Genomic DNA, 16642 nt, shown 5'->3' on the forward strand with positions numbered 1-16642 from the left:
GCTCTGTTCTCTGCTCGCTATCAGAGTACGCTTTCCGACTACACTGTTCTCCGTTTGCTGGATTTAATGAGCTCTATTGTTAGTGTTCCGGCTGAAGCACCTTACGATGTTCCTCGTTGAATTCAACAATAAGATGCGTCTTTCTCCTCTGTCCCCAAGAGGAACATCATATTACATTGTCCGAGCGTGCAGAGTCGACCTCGGAATCGAGAAATGTCACACGAGTCGTTGCTATCATAAACAAATCGGTGGTGTCAATAAGAAGAACAAGGTCGCCTTGATCGTGATGTCCATTATTCGTATCGAGTGCCCCAGCCCTGTTGTAGTGTAGCAGAGCAGCGCAGTAATTGAAACCGTGGCCACATCTCCATCAGATCACCCACCTTCCACTTTGAATAATGATGACTGTATGTACCGCCTCCCACTGTCACCTCCACCCGTTAATGTGAGCCTCGACCACTGCACTCGACAAGCCACCACCATCTCGCGGTTTGACCATCTTCCCCTGCTTCATTGTTCAAAGCTTGACTTTTGTACCGAGGAGAAAGGAACAGAGTCATAAAAAAAGAAGAACCCGGTAGTGCGGATTATAATGGCTGATCAGCTTTGGCGAGTAGTAGCGAATAAGGATTGATGATGGAAACCCATCCACTGTCCTCGTTTATTGCCAAAATATTTGACTCGTCTCATGCGACCGTGAAGAAACAGTGCAACGCCAAGGGGAAAACTATGCATGGCCAGGTGAGAACAGAACAGCTGTACTGAGAATGCTGTAGCAAGCATCATTAGATTCTGCCGCTGCTGCAATCGATCTCACATGTTCGAGAATCTGTCGTCGGGACGCATCGAGGAGACCACGATCGAGAGCTTTCTGCTGGCTCGAACCTCTTCTTCAAGAAAGTAAAATTACAGAGTTCGTAGATACATGCATGCATACATACCACCACGACGCTGCCGATGTCGTGCTTACCGGCAGAAGAGGAGAAGAGAAGTAATCAAGGTGAGGAGATGATAGAAAGAAGAGAAAGAAAGCGATAAACAACCATTCGATCGGCCAGGTTTCTCCGGCCGCCCCTAACGAGGAAGTATCAGGCTCTAAGCAGGTAGATGCTGAGTTCGGGGCCACCGTTGTTATCAGGGTTCATCATGTAGAAGGCTTCCGAGTCCTTGGATCCCACCACACGCTCGAACCTGGCCCTCATGTACATCATCTCGCCGTAGGCGCCGCCATCTCCCGGGAGCACGCCGGCGCCGGTCGACACCGGCTCCACCGCCCGCAGGACCCTCCAGTCTGCCGGGCCGCACTCGCGGCGCACGGCGTAGCCGCATTTCTTGCCGTTGCAGTACGCACGCCACAGCGGCTCCTCCAGCAGCTTCTTTCCGCCGCCTGCCCGCCGCTCGCATTCCAGCGCGATCCTCACCAGCCCCGACGCCATCTCCCTGACCAGCGTATTGGTGGGCGTGGCGAGCTCGATCAGCACCGCCGGGCAGGCCCGGGGGTCCACTTGAAACGCAAAGTGGACGTGGCCGCGGCGGTGCCCGAATAGCGTGCCCGTCACACGGGGCCCGAACCCCACCGGTCGACGCCTACCGACAATTGCCGCCGTCAGCACCGCTCGCAACCTCGAAACAGCCACCGCTGCGGCCGAAGAAGAGGTTGAGCCCTTCTTCCTTGCTGGTGGCGCGGCTGCCTCTGCCTTCAGGGGCGCGTCATCAACGCAAGAGAACGGTGACGCCGAGATGGCAGCGGAGAAGACGAGCGCGTCCTTCTCCACCCTCCCTCCTCCTCGCTTCTTGTCTTCACCGCCATTTCCAGCTGTCCACTGGAAGTGTCTCTTGGAGAAAGAGAAGGAGGACTCGTGGGGGCTTCTTGCCATTATGGTCCTCATCTGTGGAAGAGAGAACGAGACGGTGGGAGAGGGCGAATAGGTGAAGCCGGCGGGCCTTTAGTAAGAGGAAGCCTCAATGATCGATGAGCGAAAGACAGTGAGGAGAGATTAAGAGATTCCCTTCCTGTGTCTGCTTTCGGACAATGGGCTCATTTATTCCATGTTTCTAGTCCTTTTTGTCAACCACTGCTCTCCGTCCTTTAGTATTGGGGGATGACTGTAGCACACTGACGATAGCTGAGGGTGACAAAGCCCACTATAGCCAAACCAAACAGATATCAAAAGAAAGAAAAGAATGCTCGCTGGGCGGAGTGAGACGGACACAGACAAGAAAGGTGACGGAAGGAGAGACGAGAACTTCGGCGATCATGCAATGCAAACCTCGGGATGGGGGAGAAGTGTGGGGCATGGAGACGGTAGGGTAGCGAGGAGCTTTGACCGGCTGCCTGTGGTGCATGGGAAAGGGTTTAGGTGCAGACGAGCACCACGGTTACGTCTCTCTGCTCCTCTTGAGCAGCCATTAATGTCCTCATTCCTCCGTGCTTCTTACTATCATCAAAATGACGTACAGGTATAAGGTAAATTTATTTCAAGGCAAATCTCCCAACAGTACTTCCGACACTGTATGGGTTTCGAAGCGCGAGTGCAGGGAGCAGCTCAGTGAAGCAGGGTCAGATATTGTCCATCCTCTTCCAGGCAGTGACACAAGCATGATGGAGCAAAGAACAAACACCGAACGAAGAGGAAGAAGACAACTCGGAATCAGATGATCAGTTGCAGCAGGAAAAGTCATGGCCTCATGTTCTCTGGTCCATGTATCTCTGCTTCATCTGCATCTTGTCATAAAGTTGGAGACTGCAATTATTCAAGCCGTCCATGCAATGTGAGAGGAGAGAAACCTGTGGAGAAGGAAGAAGAAGAAGAAGAAGGCTGCTGAACCTGTTGAGCCCATGGACAGGCTCGAGAAGCCTGCCAAAGCAGATGCGGTTCGGCTAAAGCGGGCCTTGACCCAACCAGTGCAGGGCCGGGTTCAACGTTTGGATAAAACCGGGCCGGACCGAACCAATCGTCATTATACCTACAGGTGGACGAGCGACGAGACGAGGAGAGGTGGAAATGGGAGCTGTTGCGAACAGCTATTGTGCTCCTCCATCTCCGTGTCATCCCTGCTATCATCACCGCCTCAGCCTCCGCCACCGCGCCAATCAACCATGGGCAGTTCCCCCCGCCTTCGCCCGCCTCAGACTCGGTCTCGTTCGCCCGACTGCCCGCCTCTTCCCCCTTGTCTGCGCCACCGGCGACGGCGCCGCCGCAGAATCCAAGCCGAGCTCCTCCTCCGCCTCGCCTCCGGTTAGCTCCGCCTTGCCTCCTGATTCTTATCCTCTTGTTTCTTGCTGCGTAGTGTATCTGGTATTTGTAACCCCTAAATAGTCTGGATAAAAACTATTATACGAGGAAGAAATAAGAATGGGGGAAAACGAAAGGAACGAAATTTGAGCTTGGTTTGCATTTCCTGGTGATCTATGTGGTTTACCTCATCCTACTTTGACATGCAGATCTAACAAACACTACTCTGATCCAAGTTAACACTATTCCCATATAGCATTTATTTGCAGAAACAATAACTGATTTGAGAAAACTAATTCGACAATTTCGAATTGTGAGTTGCATAAATAAGTGCCTTTTTCAGTGGTTAGAATATGGAGGAAAAAATATGCTTTCAGTCTTAGGATCACATCTACAACGAGCAACTACCTGACCTAAGATTGATGGTATTTTGCTTGTCTAACATACATCAAATTCTCTTACATGTTCTTCAACTATAATATGATGTTCTATCTGAAATGCTTGAACTCTCTGGTGTGTCATCAGGAAGCATGATTACAGTTCTGAGAGACTAGTAATAACAATGTGGATAAATACATGTAATCTGTGCTGTTCATCATGGACAGGAAAGCATATAATAACTTGTAGATATCTTTGCTTGGTTTTGATGTTTGTCTCAAGACTCATCAAGGGTGTGCTAGTTAAATTCGTTGTCTGGATATCGTGCCGAATAATCTCTTCTTAGGTTTAAGTATTGTGGAAACACAAATTCATCAAAAGTTGCTGGTTTACTGGGAAGTTTGAGTACATTTTGCAAGGAGTATTTATATGTGATGGCCTGTTTTTCAAAATGCTGGCATAAGAATAGCCAGGGCCAAATTTTCATATGAATTTATAAAGTGCCTTGCCAACACTTTGGCTAAATGTTGCATCTTTGGATCTTCTCTTTTATCATGTGCAATGATGTCACATTTGAGAAAAAGATTAACATCACCATCGTTGCTGTTTATAATCATGATGAGGTTGTGGTAAATCCTGTAGTGGTAGCTGTTTTGCTTGTCTGTTGATCATCATTTTATCAAGCAAGTTCATTGTTTTGCTTTACCAATACTTGCGGTAACCCCTTTTTTTATTATTTTTTTTGAAGGATATAACTTTTGATATAAAGCTTCCCAGGAGAAATTTGCTTGTAGAATTCACATGTGACTTGTGTGGAGAAAGAACTAAGCGCCTCATAAACAGAGTGGCTTATGAAAAAGGAACTATATTTTTACAGGTATATTTAATATGTCTACATGCACATTTATCTCATGAAATAGGGACTATCTCATCTGTCATCTTGTTTAAGCAACATCGCATACTCTTGTCAAGATTAGCCACATTTGATATCTTTCCTGCATGGCGCAAGTTCTTGTTCTAGATATTATTCTCGATATCTAGCTCTCCCACTTGAGAAATCTCAATGTGGGAGATAACTCATTGCCTTGGTAATTGTATGATCCGAATAAAATTAATACATATCTCAGCTAGTAACCAAGAATTCTTTCTTATATATGGTTTCTTATGTTTTTTTTAATGAATTACCAAAACAATTTATTGTGAATTTTATTGTTCTGCTTGGATTTTTTTTTCCTGTGCTTTTGTTTTAACCGACAGCATGATGTCCATGAACAGTGTGCAGGATGTCAAGTGTATCACAAGTTTGTCGACAACCTGGGCCTTGTGGTTGAGTATGATCTGCGGGAGGAAACGGATGCAGATTCTGATGTTACCCAAGCAGAGATGGCTTAATGCTTCAGGTTCTAAAAGTCCAAGAAAACTACAGAGAAAGGCCACCCTCTTAGTCACTAGAACTCAATCGAGCATCCCCAAAGGAACAACTGTTCATCGACTTCCGGTCTCATTTTCTGGTCTGTTTATTCAAAATACTTGGCATGATCAACAAACAAATTCAAGGTCAGCTTGTTCCTCTGGAAATAGTATGATCAACAAACAAATTTTTGTACATATATATTGGTTTTTTTTTTTTTAAATTAAATTAAATTTGAGATGAGCTAAATAGGGAAATAGGCGAAAAAGAGGCATCAAGTGAAGTTTTAGTTTGGATAGGACGAAGATCTTGAATACTAATGAGGGCAAAATTATCTTTCTATAATTTGACATGTGTAAATGATTTAATTCGTTAAGCCATATAATTTTAATATAAAATATTATTCAAATCATTGATGATTCGAAGAATATTTATATTTCATCTTTGAAGCGTCACAGATTTAGACGAGTTGGGAGCATCTGATCTCGACATCTTTGCTTCGATTTGGGCGGGATTGACCTGTATCCACTTCAAACTCGAACGAGGTTGAACCTTTGGGATCCTATTTTGATATCCAGATGCCTAATCGAGCTCGAATAAAGGAGGAAGAAGAAGAAGAAGAATGGGTTCGGTGACGGCCGCTAAACCGGTTGAGCCCATGGAGCAGCTGGAGAAGCCCGCCAAAGCAGGTCTGGTTCCGCTCAAGCGGGCCTTGGCCCAACCAGCGCAGGGCCGGTTTCAATTCTTGGATAAACCTGGCCGGACCGAACCAATCGTCATTATACCTACAGGTGGATGAGGCACGAGAAGAGGAGACGTGCGAATGGGTGCTGTTGCGAACAGCTACTGTCCTCCGCCATCTCCATGTCATCCCTGCTATCATCACCGCCTCAGCCTCCGCCACCGCGCCAATCAACCATGGGCAGTTACCCCCGCCTTCGCCCGCCTCAGACTCGGCCTCGTTCGCCCGATTGCCCGCCTCTTCCCCGTTGTCTGCGCCACTGGCGACGGCGCCGCCGCAGAATCCAACCCGAGCTCCTCCTCCGCCTCGCCCCCGGTAAGCTCCGCACCTCCCCCTGATTCTTATTCTCTTGTTTCTTGCTGCATAGCGTATCTGGTGTACTTGTAATCGCCTAAATGATCTGGATAGAAACTATAATATGAGGAAGAAGAACAAAAGGAACTACATCTGAGCTTGGTTTTGCATGCAGATTCAACAAACAAAACTCTGATCCATGGTGCTTTATAGGAGTTAACATTTAACCACATAGCATCCATGTCTAATGCTCCCTGGAGTAGCATTGTTCGTTCAGATTAGCTGTAACTTAGTCTTTCCTTACCAGTCTCTTCTGTAAGTACCCCTTTAGTCAATCTTTTATTGTGTATAAAATATAAATATATATACATAATTCTTTAGTGGCATACTGTAGGAGCTTCCAAGAGAAGAAAATCCACAACCAAAATCTATTACATATTTAAATATGCAATCAATGAAGTCATTGGTAAATTGGATGAGAAGTAGGTTAGAGCCGAAATGGGGCCTCTGAGGCCACCAATAGGAGCCCCACTATAGCATCTTCTTACAGCACAGACACCATCAACTTATACTTCATAATAGGCTTTTATTGCTTGTAACATATGTATTATAATATAACTCGAGTCTACCATAGCAGCCGCTAAAATCTTTTCAGAAAACATGTGAATTTATGGCTATATGTGAAAACGTGTTTATATACGTGCAAAATGTATAGTTGTTTGTTAGTTGATTTTGGTAAACCGTAAGTCTATAGTAGATTGCCCTGGAATTGCACAATTGCAGGATATCGAGAGGTCAAGTAGCAGCAGGAGTTCCAGTGATGGTTACGTGGGTCTCTTTGTTCGGATGCTTGGTCTAGATAATGATCCGCTTGACAGAGAGCAAGCTATATCTACACTTTGGAAATACTCCGAAGGAGGGAAAGAGTGCATAGATGGTATCATGCAGTTTCCTGGCTGTATTAATCTTGTTGTCAGCCTTCTGAAGTCAGAGTCCTCATGTACATGTGAAGCAGCAGCAGGCCTTCTGCGGACTGTGTCTGCAGTCAGCATATACAGAAATGTTGTTGCTGAAAGTGGAGCTATTGAAGAAATTTCCAGTCTTCTTTGCCGACCTTCTTTGACATCTGAGGTATTTGCAGTCATCATCCTTTGATAAGTAGCATGGTAAGGGGAGTTCACTCTCGGTATACTTGTGCAGGTAAAGGAGCAAAGCCTCTGTACTTTGTGGAACTTATCTACTGATGAGAATCTTAGGGTGAGGATTGCAAAGAACTACCTATTACCCATGCTCGTTAAGTTTCTTGGTGATGAGGAAATTAAGGTGAAGGAGGCAGCAGGTGGAATTCTGGCAAATTTGGCTTTGAGTCCTTGTATCCACAGTTTACTCGTAGAAGCTGGAGTCATTCCAAAGCTGGTGACTCTCTCTCTCTCTCTCTCTCTCTCTCTCTCTCTCTCTCTCTGTTAAACATTTGAATAAATTCCATGTTAAGGTTCGCTTACACAAATACCTGAGTTGTTTGTAACCATTAGATTATTTATGAATTTTTATGAGGTCAAGAAGTTATCATCAAAAGGCAATCACTTCTTATTCTCTAAAATGCATTGGAAAATAAAGAACCTTGGTTAAGGAAATAGGAGATAAAGATTTTGAAAATCTTATATATTGGATTAATATACAACAATATAGATCAAATATTTTGACATGTTTGATGTTTCATTTATAATTATTAACAAGAGTAACCATCAAAAGCTTGTAGACTGCATTAACAATCAAGGAACTATTTCTTTTTTTTTTAAGAATGTACCTTATCATATATTATACTATAGAAGTACCTACATGATAGAAGAAATACAATGAAACCTAGACATTTATGTTCTGTAGCAAAGTTCTCCGTAGAATATACAAGTCAGAATAGTGGAAGTATTTGCATATACCTGTTCAACTTCCGTCTTGACATATCTCAAGTTTATTATCAAAAACCATTCTTGCTAATATATGAAACCCAGAAATATGAAATGGACGGAATTCAGATGGAAAGTGTATGCGTACAATATGGGTGCTTGATGGAGGTCACTTCAATACAACAGCTTCTATATATCATGCAGTGCAGAAAAAGAGTCACAATGAGTAATTTTTTTTTCAGTCATGTGGCATGCACTGAGAGTATAGATCAACTGTTGTTTATATTCTTGAAATTTCTCCAATGGTTCCATTTTTAACCTGGGTTAAAGTTGGCAGTCTAAGGTTGGGTGTAAGAGTATTGATCTCCAAAACATGATTAAAAAACAAATTTCAGAAAAATCTTAAGTTACCAGTGCATTATAGGCAATCAACTTCTGGAAACTGTTAAAAGTAAGAGAATTCGGGCATCTTAGCTTATTTTGTGAATTTGTATTCATATTAACTTGATACATATCACAAAAGAAGCTTTTGAGTTAGTAGAAGCAAGGGAGAAATGAACTTACAGATCTTGGTCATAATGTACTTGTCTGATGAAAAGTGTTTTCTCTTGGTTCTGTATCCTCATAGCCAAAACAAATGTAGTTGAAAATGAAGCGGCACAAAATTTTGGTTAGGTTCTTAAGTTCTGCTGGCTTTTTCTCCACCTGCTGAGACTCAAGGCGTAGGTAGTAGGCATATGATTATGAGGTATGAATCATGCTTAGTTTGTTAAGTTCATGAAACTGAAAAAGATATATTGTTGATACTGGTTAGCATGTAATACTTAACAATTAGCGGCACAATGCACGAAGCTCCACCCAATGTATGGGAAATTACGCACATAGGCAGAGAGGATGTTTCTAAGATTCAAACCCTGGACACTAAGGTAGCAAAGGAGAAACTTTTCTGGTGCCAAAGTTACCTCTTATTGCGTTTTAACAAACTTTAAAAGACAAGTGGCTGTATTCTTCTAACAAAAATCAATTTCGAAGATAGTCTGAATGAAACTTTAACACAAGGTTTTAAGATCTAAGTTGTTAGTTTTGACAATGGATTTGTTATAAGCGAAAACTGATTATCCCTCAAACACTTTAGTTTGCTTGGAACTTCAGGCCTTGGATTCTAAGATGAACTCAGCTAATTAAAATTTAGTGATTCTCTTTCATTTTTGGTTTCTGATCAGGTTGCATGAAGCTTGTTAATGAGTATTCTGTTACTTTAATTGCAGGCAGATCTTTTGAAAAACAACAGTGAGGACTATAAAGTTATTCGTAAGGAAGCAAAAACTGCACTATTGGAACTTTCTAAAGATGAGTATTACAGAATTCTTATAATTGAGGAGGGTCTAGTTCGTGTCCCTGTAATTGGTGCTTCTGCATATAAAACTTTCAGGTCTCCAACTCATTCATGGCCATCTTTACCTGATGGCATGGAAATTCAGCGAAGTTCAGCCCCTTCAAGATATGGTGCTTCAGAATTACTTCTTGGATTAAATATCCATGAGCAGAGTTTCAATCTAGAGGAAGCTAAGATTAATGCAATAGTTGGACGATCACAACAGCAGTTTCTTGCAAGAATTGGAGCTATCGAGGTGGCTAGTGTGAGAAAATCTCAGTTGGAATCTTCTCAGAATCAACAGTATACTCTTTTGTCATGGATAGATGGTGTTGCTCGCCTGGTTTTGATTCTTGGGCTTGAAGATGTTTCCGCTATTACGAAGTCTGCTCATGCAATTGCTGATGCATCAATTAGTGAGCATATGCGTATCTCATTTAAGGAAGCTGGAGCTCTTAGACGTTTAGTTCAACTTCTGCAACATAATAATGAGGTTATTCAAGAGGCTGTTGCTCATGCTCTTGAAAGGCTTTCTCTCAGGTCCTTTTTCTACTCTTTTCAATTCTTCTGTTTAAGTTCCTAATAATTTGTAGTTAAATAATTCCTTTCTAAATCATATTTTATTTGTTTATACTTTCGTAAGAATTAGCCTTATTATTAACTGGGACTAATTTACTGATTTACAGTATGTTCCTTGAACTCCTTCCATTTTCTCATCATATAATGGTTGATTTTAGATTCATTTAACTGCATTACCAGTTTCATATAGAGAATTGTCATTTTGTTTAAATGTGAGATCCTAGGAGTGATAATCTTATTTGGATGATTGTTCTCCTTATTATTAATGGTGAGAATCCCTAGTTGTATTGTGTTAGTTTCCCTCCATATAAATTCATCAGTTGTTAATTTTAGTTAAAAAGGTTGTCATGAGCACTTATGATACTGATGAATCATACTTTATAAACTAAGCTGACTGTGTTTCTAGGTAAGTTAGATGGTACTAATGCTGATTTACTTAATCTTCTGTCTTTTTGTTCCTGCAGTCATATTGTGCTTAAGGCAATTGAAGAAGAAGGTGTTTTAAAGCATTTTAAAAACATACTCCAGGAACCAAATACATCAGATGTTCTGTTAGAAAAGGTTTCATCAGAAACTGATTTAGTTGTGTGTGTGTGTCTGCATGCATGTATGCTGCATGTGTGTGTGCATGGGTATGTGCATGGGTATGCATGCATCTGAAAACCTTCACTTCTTATATGTAGTTTTGACAAGGAGCCAATAAACACAGGTTGTGAATACACTTTCTCGAATTTTTGAGGCACGAAATAACATCAAAATGGAGGTGAGGCTGATGCTTTTATGGTTCCCACAGGTGGAAATGATGAATCTCCAATTCCTGATATAATCTTAATTTTTTCAGTTCTATGACAAGGTCAATGATGGGTCAGACCATACAAACAGTGGTGTAGCTGTTGATGGATCCACAGAAGTTCCTGATCCCTCGTCAAGATCTGAAGTAGTTGAGAGGTTTGTCATTTTTTTTTTCTCATGTCGCTAGTGATCTTTCTTATCTGCAAGAACAACAGTTTGTTGATGTTGGTCAACTTGGAATATGTCACTACCGAGTAGTGTTACGTGTTGTGATGCAACCCAAGGTTGCAGTAGAATACATTTGATTGTTTTAAGGGTTGGACAGTTCAAAGATTGCTACAGCTCAGATATAGCAGATTTGCTTCTTTCTATTTTGAAATTTTGACTGATTTGGCAGCAGAAGATATTCTTGATCAGCAATCTCATTCCTCTGTTTGCTTGAATTGGATTCTAGATCAGCAAGTTACACCGTATCTATGCTTCTGGAGATATTTTCCAGCAAAAGGTTGTGAAAAAATAAGAGGGAAAAAAATACAGAGAAGAACAGAATGAATACAGGAGAAGAAAGGAAAAGTGAAGTGTATGAGGAGAAGTACCAGAAGGGAAAGAGGATCACATGATTTTTTTCTCAAATGCTTCGTTAATTCTGTTTACATAGCATATATTGCCTGACAAGAGGCAAGAGTTGTGCTTAATTTGGATTCTCTATCACGAAATCAATAACCAACTAGTTCTTATTTATTTTTATCGGGCTGACTACCACCAATAATTTCATGTTTGAGTTAGATTCTAAATTAGGTGATACCATCATGTCAATCTAGCTAACATTGTACATGCTACAGTGATGTGGACAGTAATTGAGCCTTGTTGCAATTAATTTGGCCCAAGACTAACACTAATTCAAACTCAAGCCGGATCTTATGTCATCTAAAATCCAATTCCATTAAATTTAAAACTAAAGCCAACTAAAACTCAAACCAATAGCTAGTCAAACGGTAAATAGATCTACAAAATGGTTGTTGTTTTTTGGGTTGTTATCATGCTGATAAAGTATTATCATTCAAATATACAAATGCTGATCTACAAATTCTTTTATTTTTAATTTTTTATATATTGTAATTTGCATATCTCATTTTAGATCCTTGTGCCACTTTACTGTGTGACTCATTATTGGTAAGTTTTGCAGAAATATTTCGTGTATGGTAGCAATATCGCCATGGAACAATAGCACAAATTAATTGCACAGAAATTTTTCATATTGCTTTCTGTCTTCTTTCATTACACTTTGGCATTGATAAACAACCATCCCATGAAGCTCTGGTAATTTAGATACACACTGATTTCTTTGATTTATCCGCTGTTGAGGTGGGCTGATATGTGATGACATCCTTGTTTGAAAGGTTAAAGGGCAGAGGAAGGAGGACACTTAATGATAGATGACAAGATGTGATATATTTGACAAAAATGTAATCCTGAATTGAACAAATGCTCTTGGATTTTTACCTGGTTTTCATTTACCACATCCCACGTGCTGCAAATTGTGAGACTTTCCATGGTTGATAAATTTGAACCATCTATAACAGTTGATTATTGGAGTAATTCCTGATTCTGTTTGGATGCTGTTTCTTTTCCTACTTATGTTTAGCAGGAGAGTTTATCTTTTTTTTTACTTTTGACAACCATAATAAAAGTTTCTCATGAACTGAAGTAAGACAAATGACTTGTTTGTATTTTTCATATTTCGCTGGTGTTTCTTCTCTCCTCTATCAGAAGCGCAAATCATTCAGCTTATGGTCTTAATTATCAAATTGATGAATAGGTTTTTTCTGTTATATTTTACTACTAAGATATATTTCCAGGGAGATGGCGACCGACTCCAGCTTTATATCCTGCCTCACTGAAATTTTGAGGACATCATCTCCAAGTTTGCAAGTAAAGGTTGCTTCTATTCTTGAGTATCTGGTGACTCGTGAAACAAATGTGGCAGCTGTCACTGCAGCCGGTATTGAGTTGGGGATTGAGGCTGTTTTAAAAAAGGGTTGTATCAGTGGTATGTGATATCCATGGTTTAACATAACCAATACTTTCAGAGGGCTCATGCCTTCTTTTTCCTTGCATTATCACATATCTGTCCAAGATACTCAGGTTATGCATTTCTGCTTGTTCATCATGTTATATCTTTATGATTTACTAGAAACTGCAGTATGAAGGTTCCTTTTGCATCTCTCAGAAGAAATCTTATGACTTTTCCACTAGGAGAACATAGTTCTCAGTTATCCATTTTTGATGATTTATGTTACTATTGTTGAGCATGTTCTTTGTAGTTTACTGTTCATGGTTCTTTTCATTTTCTTCATGGTCCTACCAGATATTTGTTTTGATTATCTTTCCAGGTCTAATGATGTTTTAAGTCAATTATTTACCAAGTTCTTGAGAAGCTAACCTCGGTTTGCCTCAACTGGTGAATAGTCTCTTCACTATGTATTAATCTCTCTGTATGCTTCCATATTTACCTCTTGATTTTTTTCTATTACATGTAATCAATCAGGTCTGAGCATTTGTTTCAAGATCATATTGGAAACTATTCTGGTAGCATGTTTGTTTTGGTGATTTCTGACTCTATGAACATCTGTTTAAGTCCCTTCCAAGTTCTCCATTTTCTGTACCCTTATGGCTATGTGTGATTTATCAGATCAGAAGTTTCTATAACATGCTGAGGCTATATCTATAAGTGAGATTTATCTTAACTTAATACCTTATTTTTGGGATCTGGGTTTTTCTAATATTTATCTTTGACAGGCACACCAAATGATACGGACTATCAGCTTGAGCAAAATACTGTTGAAATTGAAGAAAAAGGCCTTGCGGCTGCTGCTGCATCTAGATTGCTAGCTAAATTGCTTGATTTTGATCAATTCTATGAGATCATTGATACCAGACACTTCACTTTTCTACTGCACAATATTCTAAAGTCTTCTGTCCCTCTTCACACCAAGGATTGGGTTGCTGCCTGCCTAGTAAAGCTCGAGTCCAAAGCTGACAAGACATCAGAGTTAGAGTATCCTATCGAGATGGAAGTAACTCTGCACGAGACGATTCCAAGACTTGTTGAGGAGATGAGTTCATCTTTCTCCTATCAAGCTCGTGAAGCTGCTGTCGAAGAACTAAACAAGATAATCTCTCGAGGAGTTATGGAGTACAGTAAGGCAGTTGCCGCTGCAGGAGGGATATTCCCTCTGGTGAACCTGATTGAAGAGGCACGCGGCGAGGCACTTGAAGCTAGCCTGGCTATCTTGTATAACCTGAGCATGGATGTCGAGAATCACTCGGCTATAGTCACTGCTGGAGCAGTGCCAGCCTTGAAGAGGATAGTTCTTATAAAAGGGCCACAATGGACTCAGGCACTACATATTCTGAGAACGCTGCCTACATGATCGGAGAGCGGCGGTGCCTTCATTGTCATACAGTACTATTGCAAATGAACAATAGGTACAACTCTTATACTATCAAGCTATCATGCTAGTTGAACTCGCATATGTTAATATATATGTGAACGAATACAGTGATCACATCTTAAACTGATACTTACTTTTAAATCTTCAATCAGGATAACGATTTTGCAATAATCAGAAGTCATTGCTGCTTCTCCAAGTTGACAATATACCAAAACTGCATCTCTTAGCCTACGATCCAGCATGCAGATGAAAGGCGGTTCTTCCTGATAGATGACAAGATGGAAAGCAATCTTTGAGCCTTTGGATCGTTAAACAATATGGAAACATTTTCTAAGTTTTGTATTGTAATTATCCCCACATCTCCTGCGGTGTCAGATTAGGATTTCAACTGTTTGGAAGACGGGGCTGTGTTCCCTGATGTTGTTAACGATGGTTGGGTTAAGAAATCTCCATATGCAGAACTTTCGCATACTCTCTTGTTGTTCCCTTGTTTTGTTGTGATTCTTCGTAGTTTGGCATTGGTTCTTCAGGCTGTGTATATGAGAACTAAAGGTAGCGAGGTACCATTCAACCACGCAGCATGAACTTGCAATCGTTGATTGCTTGAGGCATCTGTGCAGAGTATAATCTGCATGTCAGCATCTGCTGTATCATGAAAATAGCTTTTTCCTGGAGAGTCCACATCAAGAGACTCCAACGCAGAGTGAGAGAGAGAGAGAGAGAGAGATCTAACTATTCCATGCCTTTAACATTAATGATATTTGAATTAACATGCAGTAAGTATGCCATGATGATAGCAGTCCCTCAATGCATGAGAGATACCAAAGAGAAATAGCTTGGTTCCCTCTTTAACTTCACTAATAATAACCCCAACCAATGCAACTGTAGTTTTGTGGCAGATGATAATATTATCATATGGTGTGTCTGTATATATATATACATATATATATATATGTATGTATGTGTGTGTATATATATATATATATATATATATATATATATATATATATGTATATATATGTGTGTATATATATATATATATATATATATATATGTATATGTATATATATATATATGTATATAATAATAATAATAATATAACAATAAGCTAAACTACGTGAAATGAGGACCTTAGAAATCCCTATGGTAGATCCCGTGAATCTGCTTCCATGATTCCTCTCTCTGCATCTTAAGCTGCTTGTGGAAGTTGGCAATGAAAGCCTCGGCTTTCACGAACAGCTCCTGTTTGCTGAGCTCTCCGTTCGACTCGCACTTGAATTCCGCCTCTTCCTCCTCTTCAACTCTTCCATCAACTTGGTCGTTGTCGATGAAGAAAACGTTCGGCCTGGACGAGCAGCGCTTCAGCTTCTGCACTCTTGTCGCCACCTTCGAGACCGTCACCGCCGCTGGTTCCTCCGCAGGCCTCGCCGCTTGAGCGTCATGGACTGCCTCTTGTACGTTGATAGCAGATGCAACGGCTATGGCCGCTGCTGCTGCGTTGATGTTCTCGTCACGAGGCCCAGAAATCATGTTGAGGAGACCGGCCTCGATTCCGAGAGCGATGATGAGGGTGTTGAAAAGGAAGTAGAGGTAGAATGACCTTAAGGATGTTGATACGAAGGGAATGATGATTAGTGAGAAGAGGAAGAGCACCATCTTTGCTACTTGAGACTTGGGGAGCGTATCCATGGTCACTCAAATGGGAATGGGAAGAGTCAGTGGTAGTGGTAAGTAATATCATGAAGGACGAATTTGGCTGCTATATATAGACGCCAAAAGAGAAAGTTTCAGAGGACGATAAGATCTTTAAATTTTTTTTTTCTATTGTTTATTAATTATTTATTTATTTGAAACTCATATGAAGGAATGTATAGACTTTATATAATATTTCATATCCTTTTTATTAGTTCAAAGAGTCTTAAGTTTATAATCTCACTATTTTATACTGGAAGATTGATCTGATTTGCTCATTGTTTCTTTTCATATTAAAATATTTTTCTACATAAATCTTGTCCTTGGTTTGTTTAGTATTTTATCATTAATCTAATCGGCATGTATTGTTAAATTATTTACAATATGTTTGGTGTTAAATTTATCTTATTTGATTCATATAGATAGGAAAAAAATATATTCTAGTATTTATAACTCTAAAGACTCTCCATATATTTAATCTTCTTCCAACAATGTTCTTGTGTGAATCAAATGGATGATTTCAAATTAACAGTAAAACTAATTATTCTATTTAGAATATCTTATTTTGTAAGGTTTTGGATAATCTAATTGAATGGTAAGAAGCTAAACCAAGTGACAAAATAGATAAAAGAGTGGGAACAAATGAATCCAATGTCAAGTATCATTGGATTCTAAGATACATAAAAAATAAAAGTAATTACATCTTGAGGAAATCCATACTGATAGGAATGGATAAGATATGATGCCTTAATCATTGTCTTTAGAAAAACTTATTATTTGCAAA

General features: G+C 40.3%; 2 protein-coding genes across 3 annotated transcripts; one reads left to right on the forward strand and one right to left on the reverse strand.

The window, feature by feature from the left end:
* Positions 1 to 710: 710 nt before the first annotated feature.
* On the reverse strand, positions 711 to 2060 carry LOC135606589 (protein MIZU-KUSSEI 1-like). The gene has a single exon (XM_065097626.1). The coding sequence runs from the start codon at positions 1887 to 1889 to the stop codon at positions 1089 to 1091; it is 801 nt and encodes a 266-aa protein (XP_064953698.1). The 5' UTR covers positions 1890 to 2060; the 3' UTR covers positions 711 to 1088.
* Positions 2061 to 2964: 904 nt separating this feature from the next.
* LOC135608292 (uncharacterized) lies at positions 2965 to 14637 on the forward strand. Of its 2 annotated transcripts, none has more exons than XM_065101003.1 (13): positions 2965 to 3239; positions 4363 to 4491; positions 4890 to 5171; positions 5484 to 6082; positions 6845 to 7192; positions 7262 to 7477; positions 9234 to 9880; positions 10384 to 10480; positions 10629 to 10682; positions 10761 to 10867; positions 12559 to 12761; positions 13511 to 14200; positions 14319 to 14637. In XM_065101003.1, the coding sequence occupies exons 4-12, from the start codon at positions 5849 to 5851 to the stop codon at positions 14143 to 14145; spliced, it is 2541 nt and encodes an 846-aa protein (XP_064957075.1). In that variant the 5' UTR covers positions 2965 to 3239; positions 4363 to 4491; positions 4890 to 5171; positions 5484 to 5848; the 3' UTR covers positions 14146 to 14200; positions 14319 to 14637. The 2 variants fall into 2 exon arrangements, with proteins under 2 accessions (XP_064957075.1, XP_064957076.1); XM_065101004.1 differs by having other exon boundaries at positions 12571 to 12761.
* Positions 14638 to 16642: the final 2005 nt, after the last annotated feature.

This window comes from Musa acuminata, chromosome BXJ2-3, assembly GCF_036884655.1.
Source record: "Musa acuminata AAA Group cultivar baxijiao chromosome BXJ2-3, Cavendish_Baxijiao_AAA, whole genome shotgun sequence".
Taxonomy (NCBI): domain Eukaryota; kingdom Viridiplantae; phylum Streptophyta; class Magnoliopsida; order Zingiberales; family Musaceae; genus Musa; species Musa acuminata.